The following is a 16311-nucleotide window of genomic DNA, read 5'->3' on the forward strand; positions in this document are numbered from 1 at the left end:
GGCATGGTCTGTGAGGTCTAAGAAGGAATACCCCAGAAGGTAATACTGAAGGGCTTATATTGCCAGGCATTCCTTCTGTATGGTCCAATAGTGGACCTCTCTTGGATACAGTTTCCCACTAAGATATAAAAGGGGCTTTAGATCACATGCACATCTGGTTGTAATAGAACTGCTCCTAGGCCCTGTACGGAAGCATCTATTTGCAACACAAAGGTTTTATGACAGTCTGGACAATGAAAAACAGGACTATTACAGAGGATATCTCTAAGTGTCCTGAAGCTGTTCTTGCGGCTGTCATTCCAATGAAGAATGCGAGAGGGGTATTTGTTGGTAAGGAGGTGTGTGAGAAGATGTGGTGTAGACAAAAACAGGGAGCCACCCCACTAGTCAAGAGACAGGGTACCACTAGTACATTTAAATAAGGGATTTCTCTTGGACGTACACCAAAATCAATTTATGACCAGATATGCAATCAACCACACTCGTCACCCAATGTACAACATTATCTCACCCATGCTGGTGCATCCACACAAAGAGAGCCACACCTATGGACCCAGAAAGCAACTATATATTACACAAGGATAGCGAGCTCAAATAACAGTCAGTTTTTATTAAAAACTATTTAAAATAATGACAGGGTCATTCTTTGCATATGTTTACACATACAGAACATTAAAAACATCATGAGAGACAAAGAAAAAATTGTGAAATATTTAAATTCATCAAGTAAAGGTTACTCCCAACAGGAATCACATGCATAAACACCATCAATCTATTCTCTCATTTCTTATATTAGAAGTGAGGCTATTCCTGGATGTAACTTAATGTAAAAGTAAAGTCGTTGACGCGTTTCCGTGGTAATGAATTATTGAATTACCACCTTCCTTAGGACATGTGTAATACTTGTCTCTCGTTCAACAATTTAAGATTAAAATACACCTAGTTGAAATAAAAATATACATTAAATTCTACAAAAACTTTGTTTCAATTTATCAATGAAGTAATTAAGAACCCCCTCCCACGTCCTGAAGGCAATTAATAGACCACAATATGCATTGTAAAACTGAGGAGACTCTGGCATACAATCTCTTGATTCTACTTTTAATTTTTAAACTAGACATCCCGCCTGCTTTCTGAAACTATTTTATAGAGCACAGTGTACAATATGAATATACAAATGACACCTATCTAAAAGACATATACACGACCTACATCATACTAGTCACGAGGTCTAATATCAGTGTGTCCACACAGTCCACACAGTTGCTAAGTGGGTTCAAATAGATCATGCACTCTCTTACAGCCCCAATTTTCCTCATGGAGTAAATACAGCAAGAAAGAGCTCCATGAACAAAGAGATCTGGTCACCGAGTTTGATTCACGCATTCTTAAACTCATATTCCTGAATTATGTGCATATCTGCATTCATTTAAACCATCATATAAATAGTCAATCTTTCACATCAATTACCTACCGCTAAGTGTGTTTGAAAAGGGGACGATGGTTTTGTAGCCAATCCTTCTGTGATCTTTAAAACCTGTATATGATCTGTTTAAGATCCACCGTTTCTCCACCCAATCGGTGAATGTGATCCTACTTGAAAAAAGATGGGATTCTGTTCAAGGGGGGCCCCTGTTTGACCTACGGCCTATTAACATCGCAACCTCCAAACACTCCGATTGCTCACTGACCTATGTTAGTTCGTGTATACTATACACATATATATTGCTGAGATCTGATCTTCAAATGGCAATCCAAATAAAGGAACTGGGTATACAACATCCGATATTGAATTCCACTAGTACACACGGGATTCACCTGCAATTATCAAAATATTGCCTGTATTAAAATCATCCTGTTGCTCAATCCTACCACTGCTCTTTTATATTGCAGTCTCATCGTTTTTGTCCGATAAGTATCTGATAAGTGCATTATGTCACTATGTTGCCCTCTATTTATGAATTATTACACGGCTGATAAGTAAATTTCCCCAATATGTTACCCTATATATAATATTTATTGTCAGCTAATGATCACTTTGGGTAGCTGTGGTATTATTCCCACAGAAGAAGCAAAAACAAAAGCACGCAAGCCGACATGGGGCACCGATGCCATCGCGCGCCTTCATCTGCTGCATTTCTACGTTGCTCCGCAGTGCGGAACTGAGTCCCGTTCAAAGGACCTTCCATGGAATCCTTATTCCTAAAAAGGTACCGGGCCGGTAGAGTCCCGCACCGTCATCTCATTTCACGACTGCTTTCCGTCCATTATACAACATTCCTGCTAATGGGTAATACTAGAAATATATACAGAGTGCTGAGCCGTCAAACTCCCGCCCCTGTGTCTTCCCCGTTTCTCCACTGCTTCCGCTATTCTGAACATAGAGTGTTTATTTATGATAAAAACGAATCGCAACATACTGAGCCAATTAAATGCAATGTTGTCACAGCGCCGCGGTCATGCCTAGCTTTAGTTCGGGTAAGATTCGATAGCCGCGTGTCTAATGGCTGGAACCAACTAACGGGCACTATTTCTCTCTCCCTTTTATACCAAAAGTAAAATTGAATCGCTCTCACCTGCATCTATTATGTCACTGGTGCGCGTTCCTTTTTTCCACATTCCTATTAGAAAGGGGTCATCGCTTCCTTTAAGTGCTGGGCGGACCCACCTTGATATTAACAACACGCTCTAAAGCCAGTAAACTAACGGCATGAAGCGATGTGAACAACATTCAGTGTCTCCATTCTTTAAATCGTGTATGAAACACAATTATAATTGGGATTCAGAAGGAACTCATTTTTCTTCCTCATGAATAGATCTTTTTGATTTAATACAATTGAATGTGCCTCAAAGTAAAATACGTATAGGGGCTCACTGAAGTATGGTCGATGTACTTGCACAGTTCACCTTAAAATGAACTATGCAGTTAATGTTAATGTTAATGTTAATGTTAGTTGGGATTTGTTAAGCGCTCGTACGCCCGAAGGCTTCATGGCGCTACAGGAGGAACCAGGCAAGGCAGTCAAAGAATGAAGCTGTGCTATCAGTAATAAGCTTGAGAAAACAGCCAAGTTTTCAGGGATTGTCTGAAGCTGAGGATGTTATCATTCAGCTTTATATGGAGGGGAAGAGAATTCCAAAGAACAGCAGCATGGTGGTCGAAACAGCTACCTCCGAGGCGCTTCCTTTTGAATGGAGGTACGATCAGGAGTGATTTATAGGTGGATCGAAGGTGACGGGAAGGGCAGTATTTTTTGAATAAATCTCTGATAAATGAAGGGCCAGAATCATTCAGAGACCTGAACAGAATACACCCGGCCTTAAAGGCCACACGTTGCTCGATTGGCAACCAGTGTAGCTGCTTGAGGCCAGATCTGATGGATTGCCTCCTGGGTATATTCAGAAGGAGCCTGGCGGCTTGGTTCTGAACAAGCTGGAGACGTTTGAGCTCTCCAGTTTGGAGGCCAAGATAAAGGCTGTTAGAAAAATCCAGCCTGGACAGAACCAAGGAGAGGACAATCTGTGTGAGGGCTGCTGAAGAAAAGAAGCGAGCAATTTTTTTTATTTTCTTCAATTGGAAAATACTGGAAGATACCACCGCTCCAACCTGTCTTTTTAGCGAGAGATCCTCGCTGATGAAGATACCTAGGCTTTTAACCACGGAAGACTTAGATGGAGGCGCTCCCATATTAGTAGGCCAAAAGTTGGAATTCCAACTAAGTGAGCTCTGTCCGGGCAGGACCAACTCGGTCTTGCCCGGGTTGAGCTTCAGATGATTGCAGCTCATCCAACTCAATATGTGGGACATAGTTCTTTGGAATTCGCCCACTGAGTCCATGGTGTTAAGAGGGAAGATGAGCTGCAAATCATCCGCATAGTTAAAGATAGTTACTTTTGCATTCCAAAGGGAGTGCAAGAGAGGGCGTAGGTATACATTAAAAAGAAGGGGAGATAACGAGGAACCTTGTGGTACCCCGCAGGTGGTTGGTATAGTGGGAGCAGAGAAGGAGCCCAATCTGACCGATTGTGTACGGCCCGTAATGAAAGAACGGATCCAGCTCAATGCAGGGCCCCTGAGACCTGCCTGCTCGACACGGTCGACCAAGATGGTGTGGTCGACCGTGTCGAACGCAGCAGAGAGGTCCAGTAGCACAAGCGCCTGATGGATTCCTGCATCTGCATTCCGTCTCAAAGTATTTAGCACCGAAAGGATGACCGCCTCGGTGGAGTGGCAAGGACGGAGCCCTGCTTGATTCGGTGCCAAATACTCAGATTTTTCCAAAAAGCTGGAGATAATTTCACAAACATGTGACTCCAGCAGTTTGGCACAGTATGGCAGCAACGATATGGGTCTATAATTGATGGGATCTAGCGGGTTAGCTCCTGCCTTTTTTATGAGGGGAACGAGAAGAGCTTTTTTCAGGTTGCATGGAACTTTGCCCTGTACAAGTGACCCATTCAATAAAGAAAGTAAGCACCCAGGAAGATTGGTGCCCACTTCTTTCAAGATGTGAGGGGGGCAAATGTCATCAGGGGAGCCAGTTTTAACTTTGGTTAATAGTTTGAGTAACTTGATATTATCTATGAGGGGATAGGAGTCTAAGGTGGCAGGGTTGTACAAGGTGTCAGCAAACAAAAGAGGGGGCTGAGTAATGGGAATACTTTGCTTGATAGTACAAATTTTATCAAAGAAAAAAGAGTTAAGTGTGTTACAAAGCTCTTGGGTAGGAACCATCGGAAGAGAAGTTCTGTCGCTAGAGCTGAGATTTTCCACAATATTGAACAGCTCTTTTGACTTGTTTTGGGCCTTGAGAATTTTATTTGAAAAATAGTTAGTTTTGCATTTTAGAATGAGATTTTGGTAATCCCTGCGGGCCTTACGAAAGTTGGCTCTGTCATGTTCTAAATAGGATACGCGCCACTTGCGCTCCATTTGACGAACCTTAAGTTTGAGGGTTTTAAGGTGAGGTGTAAACCACCTGTGAGCATCATTGGGGCGAGAGCGGGAGAAGTTAACACAGGGAGCATGAACTTCAGCTGCCTGAAGTAGCCATTCGGAAAAGACCTCTTCTAATTTCTCTATGTCCAGATCAAGTGAAGGACAGGTAGAGGTTAGCGATTGGAGAAAGGCCGGGATGTCAACATTCTTCCACATTCAATGCCTCAAGTTAAATTTATAGAGGGGCTCCTTAGGGCATATTGTTAGACTTACATCATTCTCCCTAAAAATAACTATGTGATTAAAGGATGCCTTATTCTCGAGTTAACGAAAAGTAGTATCGTATCCAGTGGCTACTTATAATATCCTCCCCTATCTGGGAATTATGTTGTGGGTACAGAGTGTGTCAACAAACAGCGGGTACACAAGGACCCATCAATACTTGTCCACAAACCTAATCTCAACACCACTTTTACTCTTTTGATCTCATCCAGCCCTCCTTTCTGTTCAAACCTGTGCGAATGGTGTCTAAGATTGAAATATACCATTGTTCGCGGCTCTTGCGGTTTAGTGTCAGATCCCCTAATCTCTTATTGCCTTGTATTTTTTCTATGATAAACCACCTGAACTCCACAAGGGTATGGCTTTCCTTCAAGAAGTGATTGACCAATGGGGCACTTTCTTTCTGATTTTTAATGGCAGATTTATGCTCCCCTAGCCGTGTGCGTAGTTCTCTGGATGTCTCACCAACTTATCCCAGGTTACATGGGCAAAGGAGCAGATATACTACGTTCTTGCTTCTACAATTATTTAATGTTTTCGAGGTCAAGGTGCGTTTATTATAAGTCCACTCCTTCCTCTCTCTTATACACCGAGCGCACATGCTGCAGTTGCTGCACTTGTAGTTACCCATGGCTTGAGTGCCCATCACGTTTTGTTGATACAGTTTTGGGCCCTCTCTGTACATTTGTACGAGTTCTCTCACTAACTATTCGATTGAACCACTGTAATTGATTTAATACTCTTTTTAATCTAAACGTTATTTATACTTGTTGGATTGTATAGATATATTTTTTGTATGAATTGCTTTTATGATTTTTAACATGTGAAAATCGAATAAAGCGTTGAAATTGAATTGATAGTTCTCTCATCAGGTTATTATTGCGCTTAAAAGCAAAAAGGGGTCTGTCCCTAGGGCATGGAATGGGATGCCAAAGGAGCTAAGGCTACTTGATCAGGAAGCGCCTTTTCGCAACCAACTTAAAACCCGGCTTTTTAATCTGTCAGATGCTTATGTGCTTGCTGCCAAATAGATCTCACTTCTGTTGACCTCCCCTCTCTATAGCGCCAGGATGCTCCTTTCGGAGCGATAGTTTGCGCTTTATAAATACCAAAATAACATTAACATTAACATTAACCTCAAGAAACAGTGTCATTCAGAATGCTCCAGTTAGAGTTTATTATGTTTTTAATTTTATTACTCACGCAGGAGTATTGACTTACAATACTAGTTTTTGTTTCTCATCCTACCTTGGTTTATTCATAGCTCTGTCTGTTAACATACTTTCCCGATTATAAAAATAGGCGCTTAAAAGAATGTGAGATGAGTTTCCTAGAGTAGCCGCTATCCTTAAGTTTTGATTTTAAAAGCTCAGAATGTTTGTGAAAATCATTAAGAGAGGAACAGTTCCTCCTCAACCGGAGACACTGCCCAAAGGGGATGTTGTCCTTTTATGCTTTAGGGTGAAAGCTTGAGTAGTACCACAGAGTGTTCTTGTCTGTGGGTTTGGAGAACAATTCAACCTCCAATTTCCCACTCATCTCTTTGGTTTTTAAATCTATAAAATTCACACTCTGATTGCTATACTCTGATGAAAATTTAAGGTTAGCATCCCCAAGGTTTAACCACTGCAAAAATCCCTCCAAACGGTCAGTAGTGCCTTCCCAAATAAATAGAATGTCATCAAGGAATCTGCTCCACTTTACCGCAGAGGTACCCATGCCGATTTTATTCTGGCATGTACTGAGTTGGGCCTGAAACACAATTTGTTCCTCTTTAAAGAGGATATTTATCTCCAGCGTAAGGGGACCAGCATGGGATCCACTTGTGCCCCTAGTCTGGCATGCCTTTATGTGGGACAATTTAAGGAGACCCATATCTTCAATGATTCTGCTCAGTTTTTTGAGAATGTGATAAAGTGAAACAGATTTATTGATGACATTCTATTTATTTGGGACGGCTCAGTGCACAACTCTTGGATTAATGGACAGATTGTGGGGTTATGCTCTGACTACGGCGGAGCTCAACTACGGTGCAGATATTTTTGTTCGCAGCCATGCCATGCCATTCCTTCAATCTGGAATAATTTTAAGGATATGAATCCGTATTCAAAATATTACTGGATTTCTTATTGCAGTTATAGATAAGTAGTACTAAACAGAGTCGGGCTTTAATATGTTGCACCTTTCTTGACTTCTTACTATGTAATGTAGAAATAATGCAATACTCGTCCTTGTTTCCCTAAACAAAAATGAAGGGAATCACGTGAAGGGAATGGCTCTTCTCTTTCTGCCCCTCTTTTCGACCACCATTGAAGAAGCAAATTACAATGAAAACTGGTAAACCTTTGGCACAGCGTTGAGAATGAGCAAATTCCTTCCCTGTTTATATGTTGAAAACTAACGGGGTTTATTTGCCACCCGCAGAGATAGGTTAGGACTGGTAGGAGAACGACTAAAGGTGAACCCTTACATGAGGTCATAAAAACTCATATGACAAGCCTGTTGACCTATTTTCTCCGACCTGATACAACGAGTCATAAGCATACTGATGCAAACGTCTGTCATTCCTTTGCCTTTCTATTATACTACAGTTCCCTGTGGAAGAATATTTTATTAGTGGCTTTGGGATAGTGGGATCTGCTTTCATGGTTACCACCACTTGTTGCTGGTGTTATTCTGTTTTCTCACTAGTCTGACTGGGATCCTGCTGATAAGGACCCCAGCCATTGTGCTTCCTCCCTAAGTTTGTTATGGTAAGTAATTTGGTACCTTCACAATTGCCTACCGGTGTACCCTACTAAATCCCTAGTATATGGTACTGAAGTACCCAGGGCATAGATACACCAGGGGTCACCCATGGGCTGCAGCATGTATTATGCCACCCATGAGAGACCACTCAATATGTGACTGCAGACCCACTATTGCAGCTTGTGTAAGTTGATGCCAGCACCACTTACAACAGATATAAGTTTCCTTATATCTGAGGTCACTGCACTGATAGCCTATAAGTCACCCCTAAGGCAGGCCTTACAATCCTGAAGGCAGGGTGCTAGGGTATAAGTGTGAGGGTGCCCTGCATGGGCATGGCACCCCCTACCCAGGAGTCGATTCTAAAGGCTTGTAGGTGCTGTCAGCCATTTAATACATAGGTATTCTGGTTCCTGGGGTTTTTGCGGGTGGGGTGACACTCCAACCTTCCATCTTCCACTGGGTTTTTTCAGGGTCAAGTGGGAAGGGTCCTTCTTCTAAACAACTGCAACTGCAACTTTCCCATTGACTTGCATTTAGTACACAGCTGTGTTTCCACTCTGCACACAGCCTCTGTGGGATTCCTGGGTACATACATACCCTGGGTCACTACTTCTGTCCCCAGCTCTTCTGAGTCTTATGGTCCAAGTCATGACTTTGGTCGCAGTTTGCATTCCACTTCTTTAGCACATGGTTTGGTCTCCCTCTTGAGACTACTGTGTATTTGTACTAACTTACCTGTTTTACATTTTAAATATTATGTGTATTGTGTTGATATCTCTGGGTAGGAGCTATTCCAATGTGTCAGTGAGTGTGTTTGATAAATATAACAATTTTTATAATTACAATGTGTGGTTATTTTTTATTTTACCTACACTACATGATTAATTCTGGTAAAACACGCTGCTTAACACTCCGTCTGGACTAAGCCTGAAGGCTGCTCTCCACACTACCACTTAGAGAGCTTTCTATGGTTGTCTAAGACCACAAAACTCAACATAAGGGTTGTCTGGCTTAGTTCAAGGTTCTTCACTTAAATACGTGTTCACCATATACTAAGCTTGCCTCCTCCAGTGGCTATAACTTCAGCCATGTGCATAAGCAAGCTGCCCTCTGTATGCATTTCAGAACCATATAATGTGTTCCAGAAGACATGATGCTGCTAAGGGTTCATTCCATCTTTGTCCCAAATAATCTGTCAGTACTCAATGTGAATGAGTAAATTGGTGCCCCAGTATTCTACATCCAACTTTTAAGAATCTCTATAGAACGGTAATGCAGGCAACCAATCAACTATTTGTGCTTTCTGGAGACAACATGACCTGCTGCATGTGTGACCATTGCCAGATGGATTACTGTTTGTTTAAAATATTTCACTGTTTCACTCTACGTGTTCCTTAATTGCATTGATTGTCTGAGCATAATCCACAAGGACTAAGGGAGCATCTGGTATTCACAAGGTATGTACCTGTCACATAGATATGCTGGGCTCATACAAAGATAACACATAGATTCAGCAAGCTCACCTTTCAATGTTTCTTCTAAGAGCTATGATATTTTTTTCATAGAGAATTATTTGTTTGCAGCATTTCTAATCCTCATCTTCGCCATTTCTGTCAGGCATATTGGCTTCAGTCCCCTCCTGTGTTGAAGATCTCAGCTCCCCTATCTCAGACATTGGTCAAGGGAACACTTTAAACGCAAGTAGGTATCATCCTTCTTTGTTGAATGGTGTGCATTTAGAGGGATTCTCATTGTATATGTTTGTATTCCTAAAATAAAGTCCTGAGACTGTTCAAGCTATAAATCTGTTCCTTCCCTCTCAGAGGATCTCCATTGATAATCATGAGTACTGAATAGTTCTCTCTCTCTCGCTCTCTCTCTCTCTCTGTCTGTCTCTCTCTCTCTCTCTCTCTCTCTCTCTCTCTCTCTCTCTCTCTCCCCCTCCCTCCCACCCTCGGGTCTTGCAGGGACGACATCTGTTGGGATCATGTGAATTTGGCAAACAAAGTACACAATTCTTGTGCATGTCTCTTTTTACCATGTTTCTGCTATTTTGGGCAAGGGCTTGGTATTTTGAAGTAAAATAAAAAAAAATCCAGTCAGAAAATATTTAGAAAATACTCTACACCCTAAAGGATGTCGAGTGAACCACTTTAGAAAGGGTATCTGATAGAGACATCTAGCAGCAGATTAATTAACTTGTGAATTCTCCCAAGGCGTTAGACTGGCTCTGGAAAATTTTCAGCAATCCCTCTGTGTGCTGGGGTAAGCGCCTATCAACTTTGTTGACGTAGACTCCGGTTGTGACGTCAGTGGAATCATATAAGACCCCTCCAGCATGCAGATGTTAGTATCTTCTTTTCTGCACTGCAACGTGGATCTGGAGAAGTGGTTCCTCAGGCCATTTTTTCTGGCCTACTTCAATCGTTTTGTCAGTGAGAACAGTGTGCCTTTCCCTAAGGTCGTCAGGCTTTAAGCCTTGTGGATCCTGTACTCGACAAATGTCAGTTACAGACCCGCATACCGTTTGTTTGTGGTGTTTGGGTGAATACCACAACTCTGATGATTACGGCTCTAGCCAGAGACTGAAGCCAAAGGTTCCCAAGAAACAGCGTGTGAAGTTACTGGTGGCATGTCTACCACGGTCCTCAGAGACTTTATTGCCTTGGTTTTCATCTCATGCTGATGTCCGTTTGTGGGGCCGTTCCAGGACGTCGTACATCACAAACGTCCTAGAGTAAGCACGGGCATTTGAAGTCACAACCCCCACCGACTTCACCACGTGGAAATTCTGTCTCCCTCGACTCCTCCAGCTCCCCAGTTAAGGAGGCCATTGGTGACTCTACCTCGTGTTGCCCCGTCTGTCCGATAGCTGTGGCATCGCTGGCCCAGATGAGGGAATAATATAACTCTCAAGGTGGTGAGGGGAGCCACACCAGTGAGTTTGTCTTCAGTGTTGGTTTTGTCATTTGAGTCTATGGGTCAGCGCCGGTGCACAACCCTTCGGATACTCCACCTTCGGCGTCCATTATCGATCAGCTGACTCCGACATTGATGTTGGTGGTGCCGATCGAAGTCTCTCCTCCTCCTCCTATCGAAGTCGAAGCAATGCCTTCTCGATGTCGATCAGTGCCGGGTGAAAAATCAGTAGAGTAAATTGTAGGGAATGTGGCATTTTTACTTCCTTCTCAGAGTGAGATTTCTGGGAGCCGCCTTGTGTCAGGTGATGCAAGGGAGTCTGGTTCTATTTAGCCCATATCTGAAAGTATTCCATGGCAAGTGGAAGATAATTTGATATCTGCCCATGGTTAGGCTTGTGGGCTGGAGTTTTCTCTAGCCTGTGCTACTTTCACCTCCTAGTCTCTCTACTGAGGAAAGTTCCTCCTACTAAGATGTGTTGACGAGAGTGGATGCAGTTTTGGACTGCCTACGGTGAAGAAGTCGACCAACCTTCTGATTGATGTCCCTGTTCGACATATTGTGGAGTACTTGGGATACAGGGGGTCTCAGTGAACCGCACTATATCTTGCAGGCATCTGCCTGCTCCAGGAGATCCAGTTTGTCTCCTCAGACATCCTACAACTCATAGCCTGGTGGTTCAGATAGCTGTATCCTTTCAAGATATGGATTCTTCACCTAAAATTCCATTAAACAGGCACTCTAGGAGTCAAGTTGCATGTGGCAAGTACTCTTTGTTTCTGCTAGTTCTGTTTTAAGGTCTACCAATACGTCTTGTGTTCTGGGACGCTTTTCCCAAGCTCTCTGTGACACCTTGCAGACTATGCTGCCATCGCTTCCGAATAGCCTTCGTCCGGATGTCAAAACTTGATTAGAGATGGTGGCCTCTTCGATGATGCTCTGGGGTCATGCATGGTTAAGAACTTCAGGCTTTTCAAAGGTTGTGCAGGCTTAGGCCGATTCAGCATTGAGATGCTTCAGTGATCAGAGAAGTGATCCAGAGTCTTAATTACTCTTTCTCTGTTATATGATCTTTAATTTTGACCCTGTACTTGGGTTGCATAGGTGTTATTGGTTGTTTATTTCTCAAAAGTATTAACTTTATTGGGGCATTGACCTGTCCATCTTTTAAATACACCTGACTCTCTACGGCCACCCTCCCTATGGAATGGAAAAAAGCTATTGTGCTGCCGATAAAGAAAAAACCCAACATCAGTCAGGACACTCTGGAAAACCTTCGGCCCATCTCGCTGCTACCTTACTTAGCGAAGGTGGCTGAGAAAATAGCTAATAACCAACTTATGGCCCATCTCGAATCAAATGGTGCTTTTCACAGCTCCCAATCAGGATTCAGGACAGGTTATTCTACCGAAACCGCCCTACTGAGAGCGACAGAAACCCTACGGGCAGGTGTAGATGCAGGACAGACCATGGCACTTATAATGCTGGACCTGAGTGCGGCGTTCGACACTGTAGCACACTCCATCTTGCTACAGTGTCTGAACAAAGCCGGGGTCACCCAGGAAGCATTGGGCTGGCTAAAGGCTTTTCTCACCAGCCGCTGCTTTCAGGTTCAGAGAGGTGCTTTTCTCTCTGACAGCATTGCCTTGGAACAGGGGGTGCCTCAGGGCTCTGCCCTGAGCCCCACCCTGTTCAACCTGTATATGGCCCCTCTGGCTGAAGTGGTTCAATCGTTCGGCATTGAATTAGTCTCATATGCCGACGATACCCAACTTCTCATCTCCCTATCCCAAGCCCCTCTGTCTCTCCAGACAACTTTAAATCCTGCATGCAAGCTCTGGCAGGTTGGATGACCCAACACTGCCTGAAGCTTAATGGCTCGAAAACAGAGGTTCTTGTTATGGGAGGTAGGGATTCGAGCTGGACCAAGGAGTGGTGGCCTTCATGTCTGGGGCCGCTACCCACCCCCTGTGAAGCAGCCAAAAATCTGGGGATATGGGTTGACCCTAAACTCTCCTACGACTGCCACGTGAACAGGGTGGTCGGTAAATGCTATGGGGTCTTGAAGACCCTTAACCGTACCCTGGATCTCCTCCCTCTTGAAGCAAGGCGCACTATGACACAGGCGCTCGTGACTTCTAGAATAGACTATGGGAATGTGCTTCTGCTCGGAACATCGCAAAATAACATCAGGAGACTTCAAGTCCTGCAGAACACAGCAGCACGTCTAGTCCTTAGACTTCCCAAGAGAGCTCCATCCAAACCTGCTCTAGATACCCTCCACTGGCTACCCATAAAAAAGAGAATTCTCTTCAAAGCACTACTAATGTGCCATAGGATCATCTCCCAAAAAGCTCCTTCCTATATGAATGACTTAGCCACTCCCTATGAGCCCAATAGAACTCTTCGCTCCAGGGGAACTGGCTTGCTCACAGTACCTCGTATTAGGAAGGCCAGAATGGGTGGCGCTCTTTTCGGGTTATGGCCGCCAGGGAATGGAATGCTCTCCCTATGGAGATCAGACTAGCGGACTCAGAGACTGCCTTCAGGAAAAGCTTAAAAACTCACCTGTTTTCCCTGTAACTCCCTACTATGCACCTGACTTCTTTCCACAGCGCGGGGACACGCCGTGATGGCGTCACCAGGCGCTTTATAAACTCCTTTGTTGTTGTTGTTATTGGTGTTACTGCCGAGTGCAGATGTTATTATTTCAGTACTTAACAGTTTAAGTGGTATAAGGATACCAGAGGTATCTTCTTTTTCTTTTTTCCTCTGATAATGGCTTCTTGATCAAGAGTTGATTTACAGGTGATGTTTCTGGTTGGGACGTTTACCTTTTCACATGCTCCTTTTGAAGCATTTAGCTATGCATGTATGCCTTACTGTTGACTTGCAGTATTTCTTATGGAGACATTTTACTTATGCAAATGTGAGGCCTTGTATATGGAGTGTTTACTTGTTTTTTTGATAATACTCTGAATTTCCATTTCAGTGTAATTTTGGTCTGTGGTTTGCCCAACACATTTCTTTTTGCTACTTTAGCAGAATGCACTTTTCATTGCTTTCAGGTAGTGGACGGTTTGCTTTTGTGTTGGATACGTTTTTGGTTATGTTCCATGGTGAGGAGATTATGACATGTGTTGAGTTCCTTACCTGCACATGGCCATTGTTCCATGAGTGTGTGCTCCTCTTTGCTGAAGTCATTATGTGTGGCAAGCTCAAGTTGTCTGTGTATTCTTCTGAATACTTATAGTCTTTGTTTCCTCAATTGTTAGAGGTGATGTTTATTCTGATGGAACATCATTGTCTCTGCTCCGAGCAATATCTGAGATGAAGTGTCTGATTAGTTACCTTAAGGTGTTTACAGCCATGTCTTACATGGTTGGAAAGATTTATGTTTTTCAGAGGAGAAGGTTCGTTTTTGGATGTTTCTTCATTTTTATATATTTTTTTATTTTTACCCATATTCCTTAGCATTGTACTATTAATAGCCATACATTCCTGTCTGGAGGTTGGGTGTTCTCCGTCTCCCTGGGGATATTTCCTTTCTCTATGAAATATTTGTCATGTCCGGTTCCTTATAACATTTTAGGGGGTGATAATGTGAGGTTATGATCTGGTGTTTCATTTTTCTTAGAGAACTAATTATTTTTATATGGCCCTTTAAGGCCAGATTAGATCACGGCTCATATGTCTTGTGGACAGTAATTCCAACTGAGTTCCCATTTTGGGAAATTTTCAGGGACTTGGCATATTTTATTCATCTTGACTCTCTAGGCCAATTGTTGTTGTAAGTGCTTGCTAATGACAAGGTGACAGTTTCATGGAGAGTTTAATTGGGTAATACTACCCTGTTAGGGTACTTTTGGAAGGCAACATTATCTTGATGCCAAGTCACCCACGTTGTTTCGTTGAGGGTGCCATCTCTCTTGATACTATATTGTATGGTATTCTAGATGGCTGATTTTTCAGTTCTGTGTATCCATGTGTGTATACAGAGTATATATAAGGATGTTGCACATAGGTTTACATATGTGGAGTTATGATTCTGCTATGTAATAAAAAGTATTACATAAAAAAATGTATTGTGAGAAGTGATTTCATCTCTCTTCTCTGTAAGTTTGGATTAGGGTCTATATGCATGTGTGGAACACAGAGATATAGATCTGGACATAATTGTTCGATTTTATGACAGATTCATATCTGTTAATTGTCATCTTTCTGTTTCTACAGGCACTATACATTATTTGTACCTTCGGGTGGTCAATTTGGCTAAAACATGTTCCTGTTGCAAAGGTGGACTATTATGTTTATCTACCTTGCTACTTGGATTGTTTGCCCTACCTTGCAGTGAATGAATTATTCTTCTTGGTTTCAACGGAAATGTTCCCTGAAGCCCTTCCTTTCTGGAGTTCTTAGGTTAGGGTTTCTTGAGATATTTGTTTACTTATGTAGAGAATGCAGGTTACATGGCATTATGTTAGTCCTTGTCATTCTTGTTCAAGGGCTCACTTAACTTTGGGGGTTAAAATGCTATTGTCCTGAAAGTTCTCCTTTCTGGATTTCTTAGGACAGGTTTTTTTTAAGACTTCCTTACTGATGTAGGGAACAGTGATCTACAGGATATTTGTTATCGCCAGCTCATTTCACCCTTGAGGGATCATGTACTTCTGTCCTACAGTTGACTGTTGTCTTCGGACTCAATGTTATTCAGCTGCCTTTGGGGCATAGCTTCCATGCATGTAGGGTTGTTGTAATTTTATTTACTCCAGCATTGATACTTTCATGTATTCCCAAGCTTGTATCATTCCCCGTCGTCAGAATGGGAGTCCCCGGTATACATAAAATAGCAATGGAAACTATTACCAAAACAGAAACTAGGCCTAGGCCCATTCTTGTTTTGCAACCTATCCAGCTCTTTTTGTAAAAAAGACCAAACAAAGTGAACAACCAATCAGATTAGCCTCACCCCTTAGAAGCCCCTGAGAGAAGCTCAGAACCTCAGATTTTCTACCGCACGTTGTGCAAGGGATCTCTACTGAGCTCTGCTCATTTTTTTCCTGTAAACGTTAATTCTACAGTTTTTTCACCTGCTTTTCTTCAAAAACTGCTTCAGGATGTCTGAGAAGGAGAAAAAGGCCCTCTTTAAAGCCTGTGCTACTTGTGCTTAAAAGAGGTTATATGTGAAGGACAAGCACAAGGATTGTATTTACTGTCTGTACCCATACCATAAGGCAGCAGACTGTAAAATATGCGCACTTTTTCAACGAAGACTCTGCGAGACTGTGAGGGGCATCTTTTGACCTGGCCCCAGAAGCTCAAGTCAAGGAAGGAACCAGTCTCCAGTGATAGTGATGAGGCATCCTCTGCTACAACTTTCAGAAGTTGTAAAAAGGGGTAGAGTTTCTCCTTCACCTTCT

At 42.7% G+C, this 16311-nt stretch overlaps 1 protein-coding gene across 1 annotated transcript in view; it reads left to right on the forward strand.

The window, feature by feature from the left end:
• The window catches only part of CRY2 (cryptochrome circadian regulator 2), a 211587-nt gene that overhangs the window by 164403 nt on the left and 30873 nt on the right, over window positions 1-16311 (forward strand). Inside the window, exon 10 of the mRNA XM_086959640.1 lies at window positions 9590-9673. Coding sequence (XP_086815766.1) covers window positions 9590-9673 — 84 coding nt within the window. The remainder of the gene's footprint in view (window positions 1-9589; window positions 9674-16311) is intronic.

Source organism: Lissotriton vulgaris, chromosome 2_2 (genome assembly GCF_964263255.1).
Source record: "Lissotriton vulgaris chromosome 2_2, aLisVul1.2, whole genome shotgun sequence".
In the NCBI taxonomy this organism is placed as follows: domain Eukaryota; kingdom Metazoa; phylum Chordata; class Amphibia; order Caudata; family Salamandridae; genus Lissotriton; species Lissotriton vulgaris.